Source organism: Rhamphochromis sp. 'chilingali' (genome assembly GCF_963969265.1).
Source record: "Rhamphochromis sp. 'chilingali' genome assembly, chromosome: 4".
Lineage (NCBI taxonomy): Eukaryota > Metazoa > Chordata > Actinopteri > Cichliformes > Cichlidae > Rhamphochromis > Rhamphochromis sp. 'chilingali'.
In genome coordinates, this window is record NC_137948.1 from 10707894 (window position 1) to 10734477 (window position 26584).

Genomic DNA, 26584 nt, shown 5'->3' on the forward strand with positions numbered 1-26584 from the left:
CACCTGCCATTGACCATTTTCTGTTATCAATTATCAGGCCTGGATTAAACGAGGAAGCAGACGCTCTCGCAGCTGAACAGAGCTAGCAAGGCAAAGGTAGCAGGTCCAAAAAAGCAAAATAGCGGGTTGACTCTCTATGCCGACACGCTGACAGTTTCAGAAATCGCCTCGTTGTTCCAGGTTTGTGCTCATGCAGGAGGACAACCGGAGCCATGTTGACTGAGCTGCTTGAATTTGGAGGCTCTTTCTTCCTCCAGGCTGAAGATGATGGTATCGGTGGGACTCGCTAGTTTCGCCTGAGCTCCTTTCAGCACCGCCGCCGCCTCATAAGTTGGTTGTTGTTGGAAACCGAGCTCGAGGTAAATGATCTCCTTCGTATTTAGTAGCTAGTGTTAGCAAGGCTGACATGCCGGTGTCGTGCTGCTATTGTACAGCACAGCGCTCTCCCACCGGCACAGGACTTGAGTTAACTTTCCGGTTTGACCGCATCTCGCAGGCCACAGCTGTTAGCCCGGATTTCCCTCCTTATGGTCACGATAAAGAAATCGATTTTAATAGATTAATCAGAAATAAGTAGTCCTCATGAAAGCTACCAACATATCGTAACCCTTGGAAGGAATCCACCTGAACGCTAGGTTTGTTCATTCATCAACTCGCATAAAGGAGTTGAGACTGTAAGCGTGGGTTATGGGAGATCCTCCATATAACTAAAGCGCACAAGAATAGGTTAGTGGAGAAATTCGCTCTTTCCAATAACGCTTGGATGATGGGTTTCTCTCACAGGTCTCAGGAATAGACCCCGGAAAAGCCAACAAAAGCGTCTCTGAAAACGTGGTTGGTCATAACGAGGCAGACTATCTACAAATTGAACAAATCAAGCACTGGTGTTAATCTCACTAAAGCAGTTAATTTTCTCAAGGGGGTCACAGAAGAAACAGGGACTGCTGTGGAGGGTTACACTAATACGCTTATTGAGAGATACAATTAATATTGAGCAAAACTGAGTTCAGCTTGATGAACTCAACAAAGAGTAAAAATCTCTCCAAGTATCAGAATTTTTGTTCATTCAAAACACCAAATAAGAGTAGTATTAATGGAAGGAAGCATTTTAGTGTGTTTCAGGTTTGCAATGACTTCTGAGATTATGTTTTGTGGACAGATGACAAAGAAGTCCATTTTTCTATTTAAAACACACAACTCTGTATTTGTGAATTTTAGAACAGTACTGTCTACCAGCTCTAAAACTGAAAGAGTGGTGGACGGATTGTGGTTTGGGGCTGCTTTGCTATCTCAGGAGTAGAGTGCCACAACTACAAAGTGACCAAAGTGCACAAGTAAATCGACAACACGATAGTTTAAAAAGAAAAAAAATTCATGTTTTTGGAATGGTCATGTCAGAGTCCTAACCTTAACACAACTGCTTAAGGTTGATGCATGATGGAAAATGTTGAAAATCCTCTATAAAGCCTAAAAAGATCTGATGTACGTTTTTGCTAAAAGAGATTCTAAGATATAGGAAACTCGAGGCCTGTTACTTTTCTCAGCTTGGACTTTTTGTAAGATGTTTTTTTTTTTGTGTTATCAGTTTATGTTTGTCTTTATTTGTAAGAAGATGAAATTTCAGTAATTCAAAAGGGTTTACAAACTTTCTGTTGCTGAAGCTCTAGACAGTTGGTAATATTATCACAGCAGATGCATTTTTGCTTTCGAAGTTACTCAACACCTGAATCCTGCTTGTCGTCTGTCCCTCATTCTGTCCAGGGATGGCTTTGCACAGTACTGGATCATTCCAAGACCCCTCACAGGGCACAGGGGATCGGGGGGAGCTGGTGCACACATTGTCTAAAGAAGCCCCTGGGTCTTCAGATGCCTCTGAGTTGGGAAGCCCTCGCAGTACACCAAACTTTGACCTCCTCAACATGGTTTTGTCCTATAAGAGGATGGCTCTATATCTAGAACCGGTTACAGATACAGTGGAGCTCATTCGCTTCCTGCTCGGGTGTGTATTTGTGCTTTCTGTACCCTGTATGAATATCACATAACTGCTTTTTCATAGTAATCACAGAACTACATATTTATATTGCAGTATTCATTATGATCTTTTTTTTTAATCTCTCAGGTGGAAGATGCCACTGTGTTCTCTGCTTGTTTGTATTTTCCTCAATGTCTTCTTCTGCACAGTTAATGAAGGTAGGAGGAACCATTACACAGCCTTATTCAGCCTTATTGTTGCCCTTTGAATAATTTACTATGTTGTTTTTTTCTGTCTCCCTCTTCTGACATCAGTTGGTTGGTTCACTGTGAGTTTAGCAGCAGTATCTTTGCCGGCTGCCCTGGGTTACCTGCAGGACAGGTGTAGGGGCAGAGCCTCAGACGATGAGCTTCAGAAGCGTCGCTTTCATGCTGTGTATCGCAGAGACTTGCAGATCATTCATCTCACCAAACAGGAGGCCATGTTGGAAGTCAAAGACCTGTAAGGCAAATTATGCATTTAATGTCTTAAACTATTAGCATGTAGCGTCCAATCTAAAAAATGAAGTCAGTGTGGAGCTGCTTTAAACCTGCTTTCGTTTAAAAGGCCAGCAGAGACAACCTGTGGTTGTCAAAAACAAAGTCCAGAGCCCTCAGCTCACTTGATCCATGCCCATAGTATACTTGTTACTAGTATGTTTAGAGTCTGAGACACTTCTTTCAGGTTTTACTGAATCCAACATTATGTTCATTTTGTAAATTATGGTCCCCCGTAATGTGCAGAAAGAAGTTAAGCAGAGTATGCTTTCAATGTTTGATGCACTCTATACTTATAAACTCTGGTTTCAAAAAGCTAAGGTCCCAATTGGAAGGTTTAGAGACCTTTAGGTGACCCCCTGGCAACCACTGGTCGCTAGGGGGGAAAAAAAGTATATTCCCTTGCTGATTTGTGAGCAATTGCTTGAGGTTGCTGGCAGTCACTAGGTGAAATTGGTTGTAGAGAGGTTTACAGCGATGCATCAAAAACCTCTTTTCAATTGCTTTGGTTATTAGCAGGTTGCCATGGTTGCCTGTAGTTGACATGGAAGATGTCAGCAAACACTTGGCTCGTGTTTGGAGGAAAAACCTTTGAGGAAATGCTTAGTTGTCCTGTAGAGTTGTTAACTTTACATTTATAAAATGTAATGCATCCCACAATTGTTGATCGGAGTGAAACTGTCATTATTTCCAAACTATTATAAACTTGAATGTGTCTCTCATCACACAATATTGACTTAGAGTCCTACCTGCTACCGGCATATTCATTGTTTCATACGATTTTAAAATATCCAATTTAAAGATTAAGTTTCAGGCAAACACTGATAAAGAAGATGGAGGAAGTCAGTTTCTTCTTCCTTTTTTATTTTTATTTTTTAAGCAGTTTATAAACTGTAGCTATCGGTGCATTTCTGAGTATTTGTTCATGGTATGTATTTGCAAATCGATTGAAATGTATTTGTTCACCCTTTATTTGTGGGTCTCATTTGCCTTCACCAGGTTGAAGCAGCTGGATGACATGCTGTCCTCTGCCTGTCAGTCAGCAGAAGCTGCTTATAAAGTCTTGTACTGGGATAATCACACCAAGTCATCAAGGTCTGCATCTGTGGTCTCTCTCTTTTGCTTATAGCTGAGTCATTATTGCTCAACAGCCGGCGCTCATGATAACATCAGTTCAGCTCATGCATGAGTTTTAACAAGCTCTACTGTACTGATCTCTTCTGTTGTTGCCGATAGTAACAAGATATTCAGATGTGTGTCAGTAGTCACGGTTTAAAATGTCAAATGTGAACTTAACAAAGAATTCTGTTGCTGATCAATCGCTCACATAGTTTTAATGTGACTTCTCAAAATGTTCCACCTCCAGGTTCTATGGAGGGATATTAATCGTGGTGTGTCTACTCTATGTTGCTCCGGTGGCCTGGGTGCTAGCTGGACTCAACAGTGTCATGTTTCTGTGGAACAGAGACTTCTGCAGAGGTTAGTTTGGAAAAGGCTGAAAAATAAAACTAACACTGAAGCGTTAAAAACTGCAGATCTTCAAACGGCCTCTAGAGCCTGGCTCTAAAAACAGTAATAAAATACAATAGTAGTACATGGTCATTCCATACAATACATTCTCATTTAATTATGGTTAAAAAGTAAGATGGTGACTGAATTTGAGACTTTAAAAAGGGTAGTCCACAATCCAGTGAACGACCTTTAGGTGGCTACATCCATCTTTATAAATGCAGTCGATGGTCTGTTAATCTGTTTCAGTTTTATTGGAGCTTAAGAAACTGTTCCACATGAGCAAGACACAGACTTCAGAAGGGGCGTGTGAAGAACAAGAACAAGGCAATTTATTGGAGAGGACCCCCACACCAACCAGTCTAGAGGTGAGAGACAGAAGCACGGAGGACAAAAGTTTATACGGTCTGATACGACTTACACTGAAGGATTATTTGCTGTGATTTATATTAAAACCAAATACAGCTGAAAGCTTCTTACACTGAGAGCATGGGATAAACAGTCCATCCATCATTTTCCTTTCATGCCCTCTGTGTCTTTCTGTGTTAGGATTTTTACTCCAGCAAAGTCACGGACTGGGGATCACATTGATCTGTGGAATTCCAGAGTGAAAACTTCACCCGTTACATTCATGTGTGATCCCGATTTCAGATCTCTTGACCATACCACAGTTTAACAGCTGTCCTGGGTGCTCACTCTGGGATCAGCTGTGTTTCAGGAGTTAAGTAAACAAGTGCTCAGATGTTGTTTTGTGTTTTGTCACAACAGGATCTGTCCCCTGGCAGTGTAGAAGAAGCTGAGGAAGCTGAGCCTGATGATGAATTTAAAGATGCCATTGAGGTAAACGGAACACTTACACTTTAGGATGTTCTTTTAAATTACATTTGTATGTTACTTCTATGCAGTTGTAATTCTCAGATGTCTGCAGTATTATAACTTCTTCCTTATAATGTCTAATGTGATGTCCAATTTCATAAATCTTTCTAGTTTAAGTAATCATAAAATATGTTTCTGTAGTATTTTAATTTGTTTTCTTGCCAAAGTTATACTAGAAAAAATGGTTACTGCCATTTATTGTCTGGCCAAGTTGGAAGCAGTGAATTTATGGTAAATGGCCTGTATTTATATAGCGCTTTACTAGTCCCTAAGGACCCCAAAGCGCTTTACATATCCAGTCATCCACCCATTCACGCACACATTCACACACTGGTGATGGCAAGCTACATTGTAGCCACAGCCACCCTGGGGCGCACTGACAGAGGCGAGGCTGCCGGACACTGGCGCCACCGGGCCCTCTGACCACCACCAGTAAGCAACGGGTGAAGTGTCTTGCCCAAGGACACAACGACCAAGACTGTCCAAGCCGGGGCTCGAACTGGCAACCTTCCGATTACAAGGCGAACTCCCAACTCTTGTAGCTGATTTGACCCAGATTTACACTCATAGGTGGAGCAAAAAGGCCAAGTGTGTTCCACTTGGTTCACCCTGACAGCAACAGAAATGGTGTAAAGAATGGGAGAAGTTTTATCTTTCATTCCTTTCTTCTTTTGCTGAGATAAGTAATTTCTACTGAAATCTTCAGTAAACTGGAGTCATTCATTAGCTTAACTTTTCATGTAATATATAGATGTAGGGGGAAACAAATTTGGATGGTGAATTCTATAAATTTTTGTCTTGCAAAATAATAAAAAAAATTAAGAAGTTCACTTTGAGCTTGCCGGTAACTGTTAGGGAGGAGGAAGCCTTTGTTGCTGACATACCTCCTGTCTTTATTAGTTTTTTTTCCCTCTGCTATCCTCCTAACTCAGGAAAATTCAGTTTCAACACAGGTAAGTGTTCTCTCCTTTGTTGAGAGGAGGCTAGTTCGTCATGGCTTTTTCTTTAGTTCTTGCTTTGCTTTTTGAAGCGCAGTTTTAGGTGTGGTCACGGATAGTAACACTGAATATTAGTACTTTTAGGTAACGTTTTTCTCATCTCTTGTTTTGTTGCCTGACAAGGAAACCCCATTGGTTTTGGTGGTAAGTGATTTCACTGTTCATCCCTACTGCCAGTCCATCCATCCATCCATCCATCCATTCACCTTGGCAGGAGTTGTGTGGCAGCAATAATGCTATAAATAACATGCCCATAATTGTTGCCTCCAGTGGTTCCATTACACAGAATATTTGTATCATTATTATTCAGCATGATCACCATCATGCTTTACGCAACAAACAAATCTTTACTATATTAAATCCCCAGACTGAACGAATTCTATCAACAGAATGTGAATAATTGCCTGTGACTTTCTGTCCAAAATATTTTAAGAGAAATCAGCTGAACACTAGCTCCAGGGTGTTCTTTTGTGTAACACCAGTCTGCACGACAAGACTCAGTCAAGAATGAGTAGCGATGAACCTTTTATTTTAAAAACACACATTGTTATTCATAATAGGGGAAATGGGGTTAGAGCTAAAAAGAAATGTCTTTTAAAACGTTTAAAGAACAGAAACAAAGACCCAAAAACGTTTCAGGACTGGTAAAATGCTGCCCCCTTGTGGTGAGGGATTTAGTTAAACACCAAAAGTGCGTTTAAAATCTATTAGCTCTTGTGACATAAAACTTTAAATAAAAAAAATATGTTGTCAAATTTAGTGGCCAATATTAGTCAACAAGGTCCATTACACCTGACTTATCTGTACATGAATTTGTTCATCAAATAAATGGATACACTTATTTGCTAAAATCCTAAACTGTTCCATTAACTGCAGGGAAGAAAGAAGTTATCCTCCTCTCTCCAAGTCTTTATTTTTTGCTGAAGTTGGATACGTGTTATTCTTATTAAAGAATAGTTTTATATTCTTTAACAAGAAAAGCTTTTAACACATGACAACTAATATCTTCATTCTGTTTGTCCTCCTACACTCTGTTCATTTGGTTCTGTGTCATTGCTGTCACTCAGTGTAGTGGATCACATTTGTAGTGGAGTAGGTTGTGCTAACCTTACTTGGTAGCCCTTGGTTCACAGACAGTTGGTACCTTTATCACATCCTAGTTATATTGAATATTAAGAGTTAAGAGAGATTAACAACATTTAATTTCTTTAATATTTCTGCTTTTGCTCTTATGGAGGTTGCGGTCCTCATGTTTGGCAGATAAATTAAGTACAGCAAGTGCGTGAATGCATGTTCTTTGAAATGTATTCTCCACCTTCATAATCATCCTAGTAGTCGTAGTTGTTGTGATCATCATGCTTAGCTTATTCATCAAACAGCTATTAGTCAGACTACCTGATTTATTTTTAATTCTAGTTTCTCCTCTGTTAATGTTTAATTTGTTTCCTGGCTTCTTTACACTTCAAAAGCTTAGACGTTATATTAAAAAAAACCATTTGTTTTTTCTATGTATCTCACTCCTCTTCCTCTCCCTAAGGAGGATGATGATGGATCCCTTGGAGCTCCCGAGTATGACACTATCTCTGAAAATGGTCTTCTAAGCCGAAATGAACCAATACGCAGCAAAGTGTCTAAACTGACAGAGAAACTGCGTAAACGCTATCCCGCAACCGTCACAGGTCAGCGAATCCTCCACTGATTTCAACCCTCTTATTTATAGCTCGGTGATGACACGGTAGATTTTCTAAGACTTACAGCTCTATTCTTGGCTGTTTCTTTCTGTCTCCAAAGGCAACTGTTCAAGCTGCAATGCCGTCTTCTCAGTTCTGAAGAAAAGGGTGAGACTGAAATAGGGCTGCTCGATTATGGCAAAAATGATAATCACGATTATTTTCACTGAAATTGAGATCACGATTATTTGATGATATTTATTTAACCCTTTAAGACCTACCATAGAACCAAGTCCACCAGAGCTTATATTATTTTTTTTACATGCTGTAGTGCCATTTGTGGGAGCATTTCAAGTTGCTATACATCAATACAACTGTTATAGCCCATATTTTAATAATATGTATGCATTAAGTGCATAGTAATTACATAAATTGCAAAAAAGTGCAATAAACTACAAAAAAAATTGAAAATCGCTTTTGTTTTGTTTACATATATTTCTACTTGGAGAAGTTTAAGAGGTTTATCCCTCAAAACTTTAAATACCACAAAGTTGCAAAAAATAGTTTACAACAACAGGAAATTTATTTTGAGTGTCTTCATAGTTTTATTTTGGAGATACAGCAATTTTTATATACTGCAGGAAAAACAAAAAACAATCCTATGATGCAAATTTGCAAAGAAAACAGCAGGTGCATCATTTCACTGTGGGAAGTGTTACGAACAGCTGATAGGAACGGCAAAGCGTGTTTCTGGAATATTATGTTTTTGTTCCCGCAAGCGCTTTTTATGCAATTTTTGCAAAGCTATATGTGGAACGAAACCGTGACCGAGGACAAGCTGATGGCATCAGATGTAAGTACAACTCCTCCGGTTTCATATGCAAAACAAATTATTGCGCTAGCTTACACGGTTCAGGTTCTACAGGGATTTAAAAATAGTTACGCAAAACGGAGCATGCTGCTCTGACCGGCTTTAAAGGGTTAACAATGACTTTAAAAAAATAATATAAAATAGTGTGCAACACCACTGAAGTTTTTTTTTTTTTTTTTTTTTTTTTTTTAACTCTTTTCAACCAACGGCAGTCACTCTCCAAATAACTTCTGCTTAGCTTTCCGAGCTTCCCTCGGGTCCTCTTAATCAGCGGTCTCCACCCTTTTTTGCGCCACGGACCGGTTTATGCCCGACAATATTTTCACAGACGGCCTTTAAGGTGTCGCGGATAAATGAGGGAGGGGCTAATAATCGGCTCAGTCATTTTTAATGATCGTTGAAAGCCCAGATCGTAATCGTGATTAAAATTCGATTAATTGAGCAGCCCTAGACTGAAACCTTGTGGCAAGAATTTGGGATATATTTAGGCATCACGTCGTCATCATGGTTAATTTTATCCTATTTTTCTGTTGGGATGAGCTCTAACCCACTGTCTGTTTTTATTGCAGAGAAACTGCAGTAACTGTGGCAACAGCTTCTGCTCTCGATGCTGTTCCTTTAAGGTGCTGAAATCTGTTATGGGGGCAACAGGTGAGAAGCAGTATCGTTAAAATATTTGCATCATATCACACAATTCTGTTTCTGTTAGTTTTATTCATCTGTTCTTTGAGTTAAAGCCGCTGTCTTTTATTATTTCATCCTCAGCTCCAGAAGCACAGAGAGAGACAGTGTTTGTTTGTGCTGCCTGTAATTCCACTCTCATCAAACCACAGTGAGATGGCATGTTGGTTATATCTCCCAACGGTCAGCAAGTGTTCTCTCACTGTTTGGCCCTGAGCCCTATATTGGACCCTGACGTACATGCCTTTGTGTTCATGTTAAGGCTCTTCTGTCAAGAAACATCCCATGTGGAGCTCCTACACTCCTTTGCCTTTATCAGTTCCTCGTTAGCTTCTCTTGTTGCTTATGGGATTTCTACTATTCCTGTTGTTGGATTTTTCTTTTTTTGTGCTATCAGTGAAGGACTGGATCTTATCACTCAATGAGACTCAGCACAGTACACAGTGGCTCTAAAATCAAAGGACCTATTTACAGTCTTTCTGAGAAGGACCAATATATGCACAGTGATAACCACGACTCAGCTAGTAGTGATTGGTGGTTAAAATAAGTGAACAGGGTTACAGCGGTTTTGCTTTACAATCTTTGCCTCACAATAACGGTGATGGCTCGTGAATTTTGATATCTTAAGGACTGTTTGGCAGATTAATGACAATGTAATGCTGAAGGACCTTTCTGTAAGAACATAAGGCATCAAATCTGCCGTTCAGACTGATGAATATGATGTGGGAAAATGCTTAAGTTGTGCTTAAGCTTGTTCAAAAGTACAAGATAATGCTGAAGGACCTTGACATCCATCTGTCACCAATATGATATGATGAATTGTGGGTTTGTCCGAGATTCTGAAGGGAAGTTTGAGTTCTGAGTCACACCGGGCCACAGCCACAGTAAGCCACCTCTGGCCCCAAGAGAATGTGCGTTCCCCGACTGTTTGTGAAGAGTTGCTGGAGGTTTCTGGCTCTTGTTAAGTAAAGTTGCAAAGAGAGCATTGCAAAAAAAACTTGTGATTGCTTCTGTTGCGGGCAGATTGCTGCGGGCACTAGTAGTGTGCGAGGAAGATGCCAACTTGTTTGGAGACATTTATCATTTTAGTCTCTGAGCTGTAGTAAAAGTTGAAAAAGAACAGTGCAAACTGGAAAAAGAGAACATTTGCCTTCATAGTACAAGTTGTGCCTTACTGGAACAAACACATTTTAAAAGGGTCACCTTTCACTTTGAAGCCGAATGTTCTCCATCTCCGGTTTCTGTCACACCTTTACAGTTTTGCTGCTGTTGGCGAGTAGTTTGCGATTGTTTTCACTCCAGTCTCCTATCAACCAGTCATCTCACAGAGCTTTGACTGTTCATCATGTCTGAGTGAATAGGGCTTTAGCAGTCAATATCAGAGTGTCTGCCAGCACCTGCTTACTAACTGATTGGCACATGCACGACAGATAGTTTGCTCACATAAGATCATTTTTGAGCAAATGCTATCCTGGTAATCCTGGTCTGGAAAACTCACTGTGATTAGATTTGTCTTTTTCAGTTGATTTTCCTACCAGAGGAAGCAGATGCAGAAAAGCATAAAAAACTGAAAATGCAAAGCAAAGTCTCACACAGCGTGGTTTTGTTGAAGGCAGGGTCTGAGCCGTTTTCGAAGTTGAGCAGACCAGTTCACTCTTGTAATAATCTAATTGCTGCTGCATTTCAGTTGTCATGGTTTCCTACGTGGGCGTGTCAAACAAGCTTTATTGTATTACAGCAGCACGTCCAAAGGTCCTTTGAGTCCATGTTTTTCGTCTGACTGGATCGAGTCGACCCAACTGGATAAAAATAATTTGAGTGGACCGAAGAACCCACTAAAACTGTTACCAGAACTTCACACTCTTGCAAGCAGGACTTGACTTGAAGAACTCATGTGAGGCACTGAAACCCAATATGTGGATCCTGGTGGCAACATTGTTTTAATCATGTTTCAGACACAGATGATTGTAACTGTTTGCTTTGCTTTTACTGTAATCATATATAAGCTTACTGTAAATAGTTCTAATTGTTCTATGTATGATATATTTAATTTAAAACTCCTGAAAGTGCGAGTTATTATTTGACCGAATGATTAATTATGTATATACTGCCCAGGATTTTAAAGATTAAATTATGCCGTTATTAAAATAAACAATGTAAAGATTTACAGCTGTGGTCAGTTTACATACACTCATTGTGAGCTTGCATGTCATAGTAACTTTTGAATTTTCACAATTTCTTTGAACTGTTCTTATCCCTTTTCTGACACGTTTAATTTTATTTTGAATTTTCTCTAATCCACACAGGGTCAAAATTTTATGCAAGGGATCAAATATATGCACACGCTCCGTTAAATGTTTCAATAAATGGTGCTGAAGGTTCTACAGTGTGGTGGCGAGGCCAAGGTCTCTTAATTTCTCAAGAGTGATTGTGAATGACTACAGCTGCTAGCTTCTCTTTGCTGCCATGGTGGAGTGACCAATACTGCAATTGGAAAGTGCAAGAAACTCAGTGAAGCCTTAAATTAGAACTGGAGATTTACACAAACTGGAAAGGCCTCTTGGAGCCGTTTCTAAACAGCTGTATTCAAAGATAATCAGTTCAAACAAACTTAACAATTGGACGTATCACTACTTTTCCAAGGTCTACAAGAGACCAAAATAGTCACCCTCAGGTGAGAGAAAATTGGTTAGAATTGCTGTTAACTGGAAACTGGTGGAACACCAGAGCCACTGTCCACAGTGAAGCAACTTGCTAAGAGACATTTAGCCAAATAAAAATGTGGGTCTATGTGTATATATGTGGCTACATGTATCACTTTGACCCTGTGCAGATGAGAGAAAATCAAAAATAAATTAGGACTTGTTTTTACAAGTTGTTGAAGATGTATGCTGTATGATCATTCCACTCTGGAAAAAAGAATAGTTCGGTCATTGAAATCAATTAAAAGCTCAAAATGAGCATGGCACTCGTGGCCATGATGAGCGTAACCACAGCAGCAATTAAAGTGACAGGTGGTAAGTATGTTCCTTTTGGCATGGGAATCATTTTATTAGCAACTAAAAGGCATTGTCATTTCAAAGCACAGTTGTACCACACTTTAAAAAAAGCATCAGAAATTTTTTTTTTTTTCAAAACAGCTTCATTTGATTGATTTATTCCATTTAGAAATAAAAGTTTGAATTCCTTCATTTAAAATTTGGTGTTTAACTTTTAACTAATTTATTCAAGTATCAACATTTTCAGTGATATGCTGGTGATAGATCCTCAAAGTTGGTTTTACAAATATTTGTCTGAACTAGTGGATTAAATTATGATGTGTAAAGTGAAATGGGTCACTCCCACTGATAAACTCATAATGTTTATGCCAGAGGAAGGTTAAACAAGAAAGCTCTACTGTAAAGGGTGCAGATATGGGAAAGAAAATACAAATAACGACACTTCAAGTAAGACCTTGAAGTGACATTTGAAGTTTTAAAAACTAATTGCCATTTAGACTCATTTCGATTGTTTTTAAATGAGAGAAAAATTAGTTGTTAAATCACAAAATGGAGCTGTAATAAATTTTATTTGAAAATTTAGGATGAATGATGCTGCTTTCTTTAACATATAGCTTATAGTATAGGCTACTACTAATAATCAAGACTGCAATCTGTTTCAAACAAGCTCTCATTTCCTGAACATAAAACCAAAAAGCTCTTGTCACAGAAATTTATATTTTAGATATAGTTTTGTAAGGAAAAACTTATTTCATGAAGCCTTTTTAACACATATTATGAAATTTACATGGAGATTTTGTAAAACAAATAAAATAAAAGCAAACACCTAATTATCAATAAATGCAGTTCCTCTAATAGCCTCTTGAGGTTGCTTCCAAAGGCAAAAGCAGGCTAGAAAAGACCAAACCCAGCAATCAAAACAACATGTTTACAGTTTGTTTGAGTTTTTTTTAATTCACCTTTTTGGATTGTGTTATGCTTTAAAGTAGTTTCGACCTTCCAGAAATACGGTGGTGGCCACAATTCTAACTCTAAGGGTTCTGGATGTGGAGATGGTTGCCAGATGTCCTCTAAACTTGTATGATTGCTGTCTTATTGATTTGACTCTATATTATCATATGTCCAAAATGGCAGACAAGTTAATGTCACTTGGTTAACAGTCACATGGCTTCAAAACCTCAATTTCACTCCAAATAGTGGATGAGGACCTGCAGCATCCTATGTCAGAACACCTGTCAATCAAGCAGCCACGCCCCTGATTCAATTATCAGGTGAATGAGTTATAAAAACTTTGAACTGCTGTGAGGAGGGACACTATTGCCTCTATTTGGGGGGGGGGGGTCGATCCCAATGCTGGTATAAGTATCGCAATACTAGCGCAATAGTATTGATATTTCTAATTCTATCCTCCAACTTCAGTATTTAGACCTCAAACATACACTGTGAAAAATGTCTGAACCTTTTTGTGTTAAATGTACATGTACAAGCTGACCCAAAGTGTATTAAAGACAGGCACATTGACATTCCAGGTCTCCAAAAAAGAAACCTAACCCCTTAAACCCTTTATAAGTTGCCTTTATAGGTTAAACATATCAGTATCGGTATTAGTATCGGCAATATTTAGTTCATATCTGATCGATACCAAAATGTGCAGCATGGCAGATAACTAGCTGACTCCCTTTCAGAGACCGCCTCAAGTGGCCAGCAGAGGAACTGCAGTTTTTGACACTTCCACATTCTCCGCTCTGGCTGCATTTTTCAGGTTTGGAGGTCGTCTCCCCCACCCCGACGTCCTGCAAAGTCAAGTTGAGACTGAAGAAAAAGCCGAACACTCTACTACATTAAGCCCCGCCCCCTCAGGATTACAAGCCTCTCCTCCTCTCCCCACCCTCCCCCCTTCCGTGTCCCACTAAGCGGTTTCAGAGCGTGAAGGGACTCGTCCCTACAGCCACGGATGCACGGTGCAACATGGCGACAGAGGTAAGACACTCGCTCGGTTTAATTTCCAGCTCGGGTCCGGTTACCGGCACGAACAGTGACATGAAGGTTTAAACGAAACAGGCGCGGCTCCAGTTAACACGGACGTTGAGGGCATGGAGGCTGCACACGGTTAACCTGTGCGGATCACTTGTATCTGGAGTGACCACTGTGTCCTACATTATCACGCCAGTTTCGCCAGAGGATTTGGTCGTTTTCATTTCTGTCTTTTTTTTTTTTTTTTTTTTACCACATAAACGCGTTCTAGTATTTTGTTTAAAGAGAAAAAAAAAGGGAGGGAGGCATTTTTGAAAGTCAGCTGAGCTATAAGAAAAAAGGATCAGTGCAGCCCCCTCCGTCCCTGCCATGTTAAGCTGTTTTGGTGAAAGCAGATCTGTTTTTGTGTATTGAGAAGCCACGTTAATCCGGTGACAAGCAACTGTGTTTGACTACACACACATACCCACTCACACACACACGGAGGACAGCCGTTCAGCACCATGGACAGAAGCCACTCCACCCCGACCTTCCTCCGTACTTTGCCTGACTCCCTTTTCCTCCATCTGTGCTTTCATGTAACCAAAAATAATGGTGACGCACAAAACTGATTATATCAAGCATAAACAAGCTTGTATGTAATACTTGTTTGGCCTCTAAAAGTCTGCTTCAGCTTGTTCCGTGTAATCGATCCGTGTTTAGCCGTAGTGAAATGTTGTCCCGTCTCCCTGCTTTCCTGAAAGACCAAGAGAAAGTGTGTGTGTGTGTGTGTGTAAAAGATCGTATGTCTGATGCTGGGCTTTGCTCCAGCAGTCAACAAGGCAGAAAAGCGTGCAGACACTGAGCCAACGAGTGATCGATCACATCTACTCCATCACCCTGTTCCTCTAAATCAGCTGCTGTTTGTACACATTACAGGTGAACAGGTTCTCAGGGATGCACATAGAGGGATACATAGCTCTCTTTTGGGACTCATTAAAGAGATACTATATTAACCCTTACTGTATTACTCTCTCTCTCTGTGTTATTTGATTCCCACAGTTTCATAACCTGCAGGAGTTGAGGCACAGTGCATCTCTGGCCAACAAAGTATTCATTCAGAGAGACTACAGTGAAGGAACCACCTGCAAGTTTCAGACCAAGTTCCCCTCTGAGTTGGAGAGCAGGGTAAGGAAACTGGAGGAGTTACAGTGTAATGTGATTTAATTCTAGGTTTTATATTGTGTTTTAATAGGTGCAGATCATACAAGCATTTAGATCTTTGTTAGCATCATGGTCTGAAAAGAAAAAGTCTGTTAAAAGGCATTATCATGACATTCATATGCTTGATAATAGATGCAAAATAATATAAATAATATAATAAATATAAACGCATATACAGTAACAAAGTTTCATTTCAGTACCGAGTAAAGCAAAACACACAAATCACTCCACATTCTCTGTTGTTCACTGGTTTCAGCGTATTTGAATGCTTCTTCCCACTTCTTTTTAAACATGTTATTTATTGAGGATCATGTTCCCTATTTTTGGCATCATTTTAACACGTATAGAATAAAGCCTTATGTCATCATATCATATGTGTGTAGAGTTCATTTGGGGTGGACAAAAAGTGAATCTTTCAGCATCAGACACTTAATTCCCTTTATTTTATTGATTTTTAATGTAGCAATATAAGGGTTTCATGACTCAGATCGGTTCTTTCACATGTAGATAAAGCAAACAAAATTCCTGATTGCTAGATAAAATTGTTATGCTGTGTAGAATGATATACGCACAAAGCTCTGTGATTTGGTCAGTCATTACCTCGCTAGCTTTTATCACTGTGGAGTAAAAAGTATGAGGTGTAAGTCGTCCATTAAGAGGGTTGCTGACCCACTATTGATTATGTGCCTCATCACATGAGCCAAGGTGGGGAAAAAGGGTGTGGGTCATTATAACCAGAGGTGTGGGTGAAACCATTGTGAGACCTTGCCTCACCCTATTATATGACCTATTGAGATCAACTGACGCATGATGTGAGTGGGCGTTAAGGCATCTGTGCAGGGATTTCAAAACTGCACTGTAGGTGGCAGACAGTTGGTGTTGTAAGCCACACCCTCTGTTCAGAGTGGACATAGATGGCCTCTTAGACTCGTCTTTCAAGACGAGTGACCTTTGTCCTTTAGATGCAGATGTACAGCTGAGTCTTGTCCTGTCAAGGTGGCTCTTTTATGTTGTGCCAAGTGTTTACGGAGTGGCTGCTTGGTTTCTCCAATGGAGCCCTCCTCGCTGCACTGTACTGCATACACTACATTGTTTAGTTTGTGTTTGGAGGTTTTTTCCTTGGGATCAACCAGCTTTTGTCTAAATGTGTGTGGCTGTGTCTGGACTACACTGGGATGTCCTGCTTGGAGAAGACTCTCCTGAGTTTCTTTGATAAACTGGCTACATAAGATATGACATTTGTCCTTCTGATTCTCCCTAGTTGGTGTCTGACCTTATTTTCTGTGCATCCTTGCTGATTTGATGAAAGCTCAATTGGGAAATCCACATGTTTTAAGAGCTTTATTTACATGTGTGTGTTCCCTTTCTTTTCCTTCTGGCTTAAAGGGAACAGTTTCTGTGTTGTAGGGTCCTGATTACTCCAAGTTTGTGTTCCAGAGGGTGGTGGGAGTCAAAGAGTAGGTACTGGTCTGTGTGTGTAGGCTTCCAGAAATGACAAACTGTTATACTTTGTATCTTTCCTGGTAAACTATCATTCTATCCACTGAGTCGATGTGAACAGTGAAGGCTTCTACTTCTTGGGTTTTGATTTCAGAGTTTAGATGTGATGATGTGTGTTCCCCACAAGGGAGCTAGGATGGTTGCAAGGTGCTTGGAAATTTTGTAGGTGGCTGAGTTGATACTGCTTGGGACTCCTTTGTGGATCTTTGGAAGTCCATATATACAGGGTATAGCATTTCCTGGGTACAGGAAGTGTAGTCAGTGGCTTCATCCATTTCAAGTTGTTGTAGGCAACTGATGACTTTCTTTTCATAGTTGCTTGTGGGGTCTCGTCTTAAAGCTTCATAGGTATTGTTGTAAATGTGGAGGAATAAACACAGCTGGTCACTGGGTCATAGCTGGAGTCCCAGGTCTCATCAGCACTGACGATTCTTGAAATGAAGGTCAGTTTCACACGTTAGCTGATGTTTGAGGTTTGTGCTGAAATCTCGCAAGTGCATGGGCAATAAAACACTCACAGCGTCTTCCATGGAAGTGACTTCAAAGGGGAAATTAAAATCATGCAATATTTTTTCCCTTCTCCAGCTCAGTAAGTTACTTTATTAAACATAGTATTTGCTGTTGCTACTCACTGACCCCATTTCTGCTCTTTTGTCTGTCTCCAGATCGAGCGAACACTGTTTGAGGACACTGTGAAGACGCTGAATAACTATTATGCAGAGGCGGAAAAGATTGGAGGACAGTCCTACTTGGAAGGGTGTCTGGCCTGCGCCACAGCATATCTCATTTTCCTCTGCATGGAGACACGTTATGAGAAGGTCAGAATCCAATACATTTTGATGTTCTGGGACAAATTAACATGTAGTTTGGATTTTATATTGCTTCTCATTTTTCCTCTTCCGTCTGTGTGTCAGGTGCTGAAGAAGATTTCCAAGTACATTCAGGAGCAGAATGAGAAGATTTATGCTCCCAGAGGTCTCCTTATCACAGATCCCATAGAAAGGGGAATGCGTGTTGTATCCTTATTCTGAATTTTGGGTGTATTGCAAAAAAAAGCAAAACAAAACCACATTTCTGTAAAATATTTGTGCAATTTATTATAAACCACAGATCATTTTTGTTCCTTAACAACTTTTAACAGATAGAGATCTCCATCTATGAAGATCGGGGCTCCAGTGGCTCCAGCTCAGGGAGCAGCTCTGTGTCCGGCAGCACTGCTCGATGACTGGATGCTTCCTAAACCTGCGTCCACCTGATCACTCACAACCATGAAGGAAAACCTAGGATGTAATACGACTCCTCTTCCAACACCAACCACCCCCTCAGCTACGCTCACACAAAGTATTCACCAGTTTTTTTCCCCATCATGTCCCTAACTTGTTCAGAGTAGACACTTGAAACACGCACTTTAGTGGTTTATTACGAAAGAAATGTGCAGGTGCTGATGCACTTTTGCTAAGATGTAATGTCTCAATGAAAAGGATGAAAAGATGCAGCTAGTGATGCTTTGTGTGATCCCACCATTTCTCTCCTTCCTGTCTGATTTCAAGATAAAAGGGACGAAGTGCCTCATCTGCTGTCATTGTACCACGTAGGCCAGATCAACCTGGGCTGCACCCCAAACACTGGACCAAACACAAGACTAGACCCCAAATTCAGCACCTCTTCCAAATCGGCTCTAAATCATGCTGTCTGGCAGCAGATGAATGCCATTTAAGTCATCCATAATGTAGCAGATCCTCCATATTTATGATGAAGCTTGTATTTCCTTTTTTAAAGTCATAGCCACAAATCCAAGTACTAACCTCTTGGTTTCATTGAGCGAGAGCAACTCTTCCTAAATTTAGATTATGCAAAGACTCGTTGTGCGTGAAGCGCAGCAGTAAGTAAAGAAGGGATGGGTCAGAAATGTCTTCCTAAATTATACCTGTAAGTGTTTATGAAAATACACCAACCCTTCCCTGCTTTATGAACAGACTTCCAAAGAAAAATAACTGCCAAAAAACAAACTGGCTCACAAATGTGAATGTTTCTTTTATTTTGGTGACATTTTGTGCAAGAACAAGTTTTCATACTGCTTATTGTTTTAATACACATGGTAGAAATGACTGGCGTCAAATAAACAGTTTCATCACAGCCCCATCGAGCTCATTGTTCTTGTATTATACAAATATATGAAATCAGTGTTACTCATATTAAGCATTTTAAATGATTACAAACATAAGAAAAGGCTCAGTACTCAATCTGAGCTGCTTGTTGGACATAAACCAGAAACCAAGTTTCATGTAAACAAGCAAGTGCAACGCTATAAATACCTCCCAGGCATCCATATTTCCCTCCCTTTATCTGTTGTTGCCAATTTTTCTCTCTGCCTTAGAGTGTCATCATTTAGATTGGGTATAAAAATCTTTCTAGTTGAACCTGCCCCATTCAGACAACACTACCATCCTCGGCATCAAATCAAATGTGATGGAAGGAAGGACACAGATTATCTAAGCAGGAATATAGAAGAGCAGCTGCTAAATGGAAGTTTGCAAATATCAAAAGCAGCACTGGTTAACATTTCTGCATTAATACTCTCAGCATGGAAGGTGAAGAGGATTGCTCATAGCAACGCCTACGGATGACATACTGGTCGTGTAGTTCCTCTGAGCTCCACAGTTTTCAGTACTTGATCAAATTGTTAGTCTAAAATCCAAGTGCTTTGTTTCAGTGTCAAAGCTCTCACTGAGTTATCAATAATGCATTAAAGATACAGTAAGCAAACAGCCCAAATCAGTGATAATGTAGCTGCTGGATTTGTCACTTAAACTCAAAGGCAATGTTGTGTACACTTTGTTTGACATGTCAGTAAGCTTAGAGTTTATTACCAAAATATTTGGTTTAATTCTTTAGCTTGACAGTAACATGATCCGTAAATCAGTGTAAAAGACAACAATATTAAACATCATTAAATCTTAAATTTACTGGAGACGGACACCATTTCCAAAAAAACCAAAGATGTATAATTTTATGCAGCCCTTTTTTTCTAAAGGCATTTTGTCTTCACAGCAGACAAAGCTGACAAAGTGGTAAAGAAATTAACAAATTGATAATGTCCACTCAGGGCCGTGGTATTGTGGACACTGCTAGCAGTCACCGATACCTAAGTAGCACAGAGGTAACAAAAAAAACCTGCCTTAAAAAAATTACTTAACAATTTAAGCGTATTGCTTATTTTGTTACAAATTCCTCATGCCTGCATGCACTAACTGGTTATTTGGCACTACAGCTTCCACATGCAGCCAGCTCATCAAAACAAACAAGCAAAGTTCAGGATGGACATGCTCCATGCATGTCACAGTAATTTGTTCTAGCAGGTGTTAGATCCAGGTGACCAGCGCTGGATAGAGGTTGTCTTTTCCCTGAAGACTAGTCTCACTTCATTTCTGATACTGCAGACAGGAATAAAACACACTGTAATAAAACTGTCTTAAACCAGGAGGCTTCAAACATGGAGACCGAAGATCGAACACCATCATAAAATGGAGCCAATGCTGCATGGGTGGAGAGAACAGAGGAGAGTAACAGTGAGGGAGGACGAGACAGACAAGCAGACATCAGATTAATACTAAACAAACAGAATGACTAAAAATGAAGACTTGGTCATCCACGTGTGAAGACGAGGACAGGTACAAGTGGGGAAAATTGGGGAACTCAGGGTAACCTTTGTGGTTTGCACTAAATACTTTCAGTTACTCTGTGTCAGCCACAGTTCGTGTGTCTTGTTCTGTTTCAGCACGTTTTTAGTGCAAATTCAGCATCTCTTAAGTCACGCAGGAAACACTTCCTTGCATTTGTTACTCTCAGGGTAGCAGGGGTAATGCTGAGACTGGAGGATTAAAATGTGAGTACTAGAACAGTTAAGACTGACTTTTGAGCTATGAAATAATTTGAAAGAGCCGGTGTATTGATAGGAACAAGTTTATTCACTTCATTTAAAGCCATAAAAGAGAAAAGAAATCTTAAAAAAAGGAAAATGAAATAAATCTGCTCACAGAGTAAAGAAAAACAACCAGCTCTCCCTTTTAAAAACCAAAGCAAAATACATTTTTTTTCTGTAACATTATTGTAAACCACAAAAATCCTTTATTGCATTTCATGTGATTCTCTTTAAAGACCTGTAGAAAAATAAACATTCAATTAAAAATAAAATAATATCTGGTTTTGGATTATTTTATGAATCTTTAAGACTTGCTCACCTGCACAGCGTCCATTCCTGACAGTAAAGCCGTTACCACACTAAAAAGAAAAGAAAAAAATAGAGGAAAAGGTTTTTATCCAAACCAAATAAGCTGATTCTGAGACGTTTTAAAAACAATTTACTTTTATTTTTTGAAAGGTAGGAGTAAAATATCTTATAATTAAACTAACCAGAGAGAGAGAGAGATTAAGGCTTTGGTGTTGTTCAATTCACTGCTCCACTAACAGAAAAAAAGGCGTGTTCATAATTCATGCTGGGAATTCGGGCTGTGTACCTGCGTGTCATTGGCAAGCTCAGTGGTTTCCCCTTCTTTGGGATAGGTGACTTCCAACACAGAGTTCATTTCACCAGCCTGAAGAGCTCGAGTAAAACTAGTGCTGTCTGGCCAGGAGACCTCGAGCACCTTCACCTCATCATTTCCTGGGAGTCATGAGTACAAGACACAATACTACGTTACATTTTACAAGTACAAATTTGTATTTTGGGATTAGATTTAAAAATATCTGCTGGGATGCTACCTGCCTCCTGACTATCAAACTATGTTTTACAGACTGATGTGAGAGCATCTCATCTTAATTTTAGCAAGAAAGGACATTAGCTTATATCCCAAAATTTGTAAACTTTTACCAGCCATTAGTTATAACACCAGTATCTGGTTTAAAGTAAAAAAATATCAGGGATACTATTGTTTAGCTGAGATGTCTAAAAACACCAATGACAAAGGCACACATACTGAGTTCTAGTGTTTGACAGGATAGATGCACGATCACAAAAAAAAGCTGTTTGGCCAACAATCTGCTCTAGTGTTTACTTGTGAGGTGTCTGCTGTTTTTTCAGTGTCTACAACATTTAAAAGGAAATCACCTAAACCAAAGTGGGCGACTGGCTCCATCTCACATAGATATCCAGAGCCTCCATCAATGATGCGCGTGTGAGCTCCACTCTGACTGGTGAAGACTGTCACCTTGGCACCCCGGGCGAAAGAACCAAACTGGGTGCGAGGAATGACCCGCAGCCAGTTATTGGATGATCCCTAGCAACAAGGATGTTCATGGATTATTATTCGCTAACTAATAATAAGAAGACCAGTTAGTAGGTATATCATTAGGCTGTTAGTAAAAAGAAAAACAAACAAACTCCACCCGACAAATACACACACGCACACCCACCTGCGTGACCTTAAAGACAGAGATTGGCTGCTGGGCGCTCTCCCCGTGTGCCAACAGCAGGTCCAGCTGTCCATCCCCATCCAAGTCAGTCACAGTACCACCTGTCCAGAACACACAGAGTGCTTTCACTGAACTGACCTACACATCAATGTCAATGGGGAGTCTCCCTGACAGTTATATTTCTGAGGCTCATCCAAACACAGAGGCAGTTCAGGCAACCTCAATATATTTTAACCGGCTAGGATGTTCTCTAATATTTTCACATATTGATTATTGTTTTGTTACCAGGTGAAACAACACTTCAATAGAGTCACTTTTCAAGAAAGCCATAAAAATCATTCTCAATTGATTGTAATATTTTAGAAAAAAAACATCTGTATATCACTATTTTGTGTCTGTATTGCCTGGGACTACACATCTAAAAGAATTGGCAACTTAATATATGTTAGATTTTTAAACGGATATCCATTAAGATGTACCGTGCCGGTTAAATGCATAGGAAAAACAGCACAAAATGTGCTCTGATATTAAGAGTTTACAGACCTGTTCCTCTCCCTTGTGGCTCTTCAGCATCTCCCACATTAAGTTCCTGGATCAAAGGGTCTGCATTAGTCCTCCTTGAGACCCTGCAAAAAAGGAAACAGCCAAAAAAATAAATAAATCTAGTAACAGTTATTTTTTAATTAACAAAGACATTTCATTGGAAATTTAACAAATACATGAAATCTAACCTGAACAGCCTATTGGGAGCATTTCCTCTGTAGGCAATATTGTTAAAGAACACCTCCAACTCCTTGTCATTATCAAAGTCAGCAGCAATGACTGTGCGAATAGGTGAGGCTTCAGCAAATCTTCCAGTAGCAATATTCTGCAAAGAAAATTGTACTTCTCTCAAGATACACTTTATTAAAACCTTTTGTTTTTGCCAATTTTGTCACTCCTCTCTTACCTGGAAACTGGAATCGCTGCGCTGCAGGAAAAGTCTGTGTGGGCCGTTCCAGTTGCCATAAACAATGTCTGTCTTTCCATCTCCATTGAAGTCAGCCAGTGCTACTCCTCTGCCATGCTGGTATTGGTCCTCCACACCTGTTTGCATGGGCACAGTGTTAAAAGCAACTAATCCAATTTTGTACAATAAAAAAAACTAAGTAAAAGTGATCAGAGGACCTTCATATGTCTCTTATATTTAGTGCTACATCCAGGAGACTGCTAGATTAGTTTAGCATAAGGACTGGATTCTGGGGGGATAAATCAGCCTGGCTCAATAACAGTAAGACGCTCCACATACCTGAATGTCTTAAACTCACCAGTTAGCATTTTCACTTGTGTTTGATTAATATTCACATGACAGGCTGTGTTACTTCATGAGGTGTTATCCTTATGAGCCTACCAGACAGCCAGCAAATGTTATAGTAAGCTAAGCAAATAGACTGATTAAAATCAAACAGGGCATCACCTGCTACAACCTGTTGTGGTAAGGAGAGAGCTGAGTGTAAAAGCGAAGCTGTCAATTTACCAGTCAATCTAAATTTCTACATACCTGGTAGAAGTGGCCAGGTGGAAATCTGGGCTTCTCTACTTAGACTGCTACCCCTATGACCCAAACCCAGATAAGCAGTAGAGGATTGATGGATAAATAAACAGTCAAACATAAAAGCCTCCAAATATTTCTAATCTCTTGGTAACTCTACAAATCATATATAAATCACATCATATCAATAAAGATGTAGTTTGATGACTATATCGATTGTGGTTGGCAGTTCGTCTTGTAACCGGAAGGTTGCCGGTTCGAGCCCCGGCTTGGACAGTCTCGGTCGTTGTGTCCTTGGGCAAGACACTTCACCTGCTGCCTACTGGTAATGGTCAGAGGGGCCGATGGCGCAATATGGCAGCCTCGCTTCTGTCAGTCTGCCCCAGGGCAGCTGTGGCTACAACTGTAGCTGCCTCCACCAGTGTGTGAATGTGAGAGTGAATGAATAGTGGAATTGTAAAGCGCTTTGAGGGCCCCGAAAAGCGCTAAATAAATGCAATCCATTATTATTATTATTATTATTATTATTATAATTTCTGGTTTTTTCCAAAGGTTGCTGCATAAACAGAGACCACCCCCACTAACTTCTGATGCACACTCAGGCATTTTGTTCTATAAGCTGGCCTGAAATATGACACAAGCCATTCAGTTCAGAAAAGCGAAACAAAGGTTCCTCCTAGCTGGCATTCACAGGGTAAATGAATAATATAATATATAATAATAATATAATAATAAAAAAGTAAATAAATTTAAAATTAGAAACCAAATAATGGAAGAGTGAGATGAGACAAAGAATACCTGATATGAAACCATAAGTTGAAGGACAGACTGCAGAAAGTACTACTGAGTTAGGCTTCATGTTCCCTTACCACTTCATTCTCACCTGCCTGTGTTGCCATGTCAACAAAAGCCCCATTTCCATTATTCTTGAACAGGAAGTTAGGTCCATTTTCATTGTCACAGAACACATCAGACCTCGACTCGCTCAGGATTGGTCCAACGACCACACCGCGACCACCTGACCAACGAGCCAACAGTGAAGCTTTCAGTTGTTTTTGACAACTTCAAAAAAAAAAAATCAAAAAAAAAAATCCCATGTTTCAGGTAAACACTGTGACATCTCACCTGTGTACCTGTTGACTCCGGCCTCAGCAGCTACGTCAGACAGCGCGATGATGCCCTTGCTCACATCACTGGCAGCCTCGTCCATTTCTAAGAGAGCGTGGGGGCCAACATTTCCACTGGCGTAGTTCGCCACGTAGACTGAGTAACGGCCTGTTCCCTGCACAGAAACATCGGTAACTTAGAATAACGTATAATGTACTCAAATGCAATGAGATAGAAGAAATAGGTGGGTTCACTCACCTTTCTATCAACACATGCGACTGAACGTCCCGCCATCCGATTAGCAACACCACGACGTACATTCAGCTCATCGTTGAGCAGATCTTCAAAGCGGCCATTACGAAACTTGAAGAGCTTGTCAGTGTATGTTGCTCGTCCTTGACAGAGAAAGAAAAATTATTTGGTTCCCTCAAATTACTTTGATGACACTTTAATTTCAGGATGACTTTGCAATATCATATTTACCAGAGTAGGCATTGTTTGTATTAAGAAAATAGATTTCTTCTCGTCCATCTCCATCCACATCGCAGGCAGCAACTCCAATAGCATTTCCTGCCTGGTCTCTCAGAGCATAGTATGGAGAGTTACTGTCATCAACAGCAATGTTTACCAGCTTTTTCTGAGTCCTGTCATACTTCAGCACCAGGTTGGGCCCGTTGTACCTGAGAGAAAACGTGATTTTGATTTATTTTTTTATCACAAATTTCTGCATAAAAATCCTCACACATGGTAATACACTAACACTCACACTTACCCTGCCACCACCACTTCCAGGTCACCATCACCATCCACATCTGTCACAGCCATCCCATAGTTGAGTTGTGTGGGATTGTGCAGATTGTCAGGGGGAAGCATGGTCTGTGTAACAACCTGAAGCATGGGATTCAGGTTTTGGGCATGGGAGTGATGCCAGAGTGTCACTAGTAGGAGCAGCAGACCCGAACCCCACATTATTCCAACCTGGCGAGACACGGAAGTCAGGAAGATATCTTGTTTTGAACAAAACTTGCAAGAAACATCTGAAACTGAGAATTATAATACAAAACAAAACAACATTTCTTAACAATTGAAACTAAATATGAAAATAGAATTATCCGAATTGATCGAAAGCGATCAAATAAGTACGTTAAAAGAAAGAAGAAAAACAAAAACATAACCACCAGACATTGTTTTAAACGTGGAGTGTTTCTGTCTAAATCTACCAACCAAAAGCCTTTAAATCCTTTAAGAAAGCTATAAAATTTCAAGACGTTAAAAAACACAAAACGCAAAAACTACTAATATGTTATTAATGCTCTCCAGCAAATACATTTTCTGTATTTCTGACTTGTTTTTCCTCCAGCGTAATGACATGCAATTCACTGATTTTAATAAAAACATGGATGAAGCCTTTTCCCCATTTTGTGCAAAGCAGAGGCGTGAGCAAGAATTCATTCCCTTCATTATGGCAATACCGTCTTACCGTATCAAGGTGTGGAGGAGAAAATGCGTCTCCTGCAGTGAAGATGATGTGTTTATAGTTGTGAAGCGAGCTTGTCAACGCCTCTATTACACAAATAAGTTTCATAAATTACAAATTTACGAAACACCTTGTGTAACGCGGAGAATACTGTCCAATCAGCGAAGAACTATCTGACCGATGAAGATGGTGACCAATGGCTGAGCTGAATTTCTGTGCACGTGTCTCTTGCACCCAAGGGTTTGGTTTGTTTGTAGTTTATGTTAAA

The 26584-nt window shown here is 39.9% G+C and overlaps 3 protein-coding genes across 7 annotated transcripts; 2 read left to right on the top strand and 1 right to left on the bottom strand.

The window, feature by feature from the left end:
• Positions 1-36: 36 nt before the first annotated feature.
• Positions 37-11930, top strand: zfyve27 (zinc finger, FYVE domain containing 27). 3 transcript variants are annotated; one of them, XM_080881484.1, is made up of 13 exons: positions 38-359; positions 1762-1999; positions 2120-2190; positions 2287-2473; positions 3508-3603; positions 3875-3987; positions 4267-4385; positions 4786-4857; positions 6015-6035; positions 7429-7570; positions 7683-7729; positions 9002-9083; positions 9198-11923. In XM_080881484.1, exons 2-13 carry the CDS (start codon positions 1764-1766, stop codon positions 9266-9268), a joined length of 1257 nt encoding a protein of 418 aa, XP_080737610.1. In that variant the 5' UTR covers positions 38-359; positions 1762-1763; the 3' UTR covers positions 9269-11923. The 3 variants fall into 3 exon arrangements, 2 of the variants coding, with proteins under 2 accessions (XP_080737610.1, XP_080737611.1); XR_013971543.1 differs by lacking the exon at positions 7683-7729 and having other exon boundaries at positions 37-359; positions 9198-11930; XM_080881485.1 differs by lacking the exon at positions 6015-6035 and having other exon boundaries at positions 39-359; positions 9198-11915.
• Positions 11931-13721: 1791 nt separating this feature from the next.
• golga7ba (golgin A7 family, member Ba) lies at positions 13722-18925 on the top strand. Of its 2 annotated transcripts, XM_080879490.1 has the most exons (5): positions 13731-14092; positions 15128-15253; positions 17455-17607; positions 17704-17805; positions 17931-18917. In XM_080879490.1, exons 1-5 carry the CDS (start codon positions 14081-14083, stop codon positions 18012-18014), a joined length of 477 nt encoding a protein of 158 aa, XP_080735616.1. In that variant the 5' UTR covers positions 13731-14080; the 3' UTR covers positions 18015-18917. The 2 variants fall into 2 exon arrangements, with proteins under 2 accessions (XP_080735615.1, XP_080735616.1); XM_080879489.1 differs by having other exon boundaries at positions 13722-14092; positions 17455-17805; positions 17931-18925.
• Positions 18926-20060: 1135 nt separating this feature from the next.
• Positions 20061-26526, bottom strand: crtac1a (cartilage acidic protein 1a). 2 transcript variants are annotated; one of them, XM_080879486.1, is made up of 14 exons: positions 26320-26526; positions 25612-25817; positions 25323-25519; positions 25098-25234; positions 24858-25014; positions 24616-24750; positions 23151-23287; positions 22933-23069; positions 22745-22827; positions 22202-22302; positions 21897-22065; positions 21307-21452; positions 21031-21070; positions 20061-20325 (listed from the first exon to the last, which is right to left on the bottom strand). In XM_080879486.1, exons 1-14 carry the CDS (start codon positions 26422-26424, stop codon positions 20207-20209), a joined length of 1869 nt encoding a protein of 622 aa, XP_080735612.1. In that variant the 5' UTR covers positions 26425-26526; the 3' UTR covers positions 20061-20206. The 2 variants fall into 2 exon arrangements, with proteins under 2 accessions (XP_080735612.1, XP_080735613.1); XM_080879487.1 differs by lacking the exon at positions 20061-20325 and adding an exon at positions 20736-20949.
• Between the last annotated feature and the right edge of the window lie 58 nt (positions 26527-26584).

Bases quoted from the DNA above. Each gene is read 5' to 3' on its own strand.
- zfyve27 (XM_080881484.1), top strand. From the start codon at position 1,764: ATGGCTTTGCACAGTACTGGATCATTCCAAGACCCCTCACAGGGCACA. The intron at 2,191-2,286 runs GTAGGAGGAACC...TTCTGACATCAG, and splicing joins CTTCTGCACAGTTAATGAAG to TTGGTTGGTTCACTGTGAGT. The intron at 7,571-7,682 runs GTCAGCGAATCC...CTGTCTCCAAAG, and splicing joins CTATCCCGCAACCGTCACAG to GCAACTGTTCAAGCTGCAAT.
- golga7ba (XM_080879489.1), top strand. The intron at 15,254-17,454 runs GTAAGGAAACTG...GTCTGTCTCCAG, and splicing joins CCTCTGAGTTGGAGAGCAGG to ATCGAGCGAACACTGTTTGA. The intron at 17,806-17,930 runs GTATCCTTATTC...AACTTTTAACAG, and splicing joins TAGAAAGGGGAATGCGTGTT to ATAGAGATCTCCATCTATGA.
- crtac1a (XM_080879486.1), bottom strand. From the start codon at position 26,424: ATGAAACTTATTTGTGTAATAGAGGCGTTGACAAGCTCGCTTCACAAC. The intron at 25,235-25,322 runs GTAAATATGATA...TTCTCTGTCAAG, and splicing joins TACAAACAATGCCTACTCTG to GACGAGCAACATACACTGAC. The intron at 20,326-21,030 runs GTGAGCAAGTCT...CCACCCATGCAG, and splicing joins CAGGAATGGACGCTGTGCAG to CATTGGCTCCATTTTATGAT.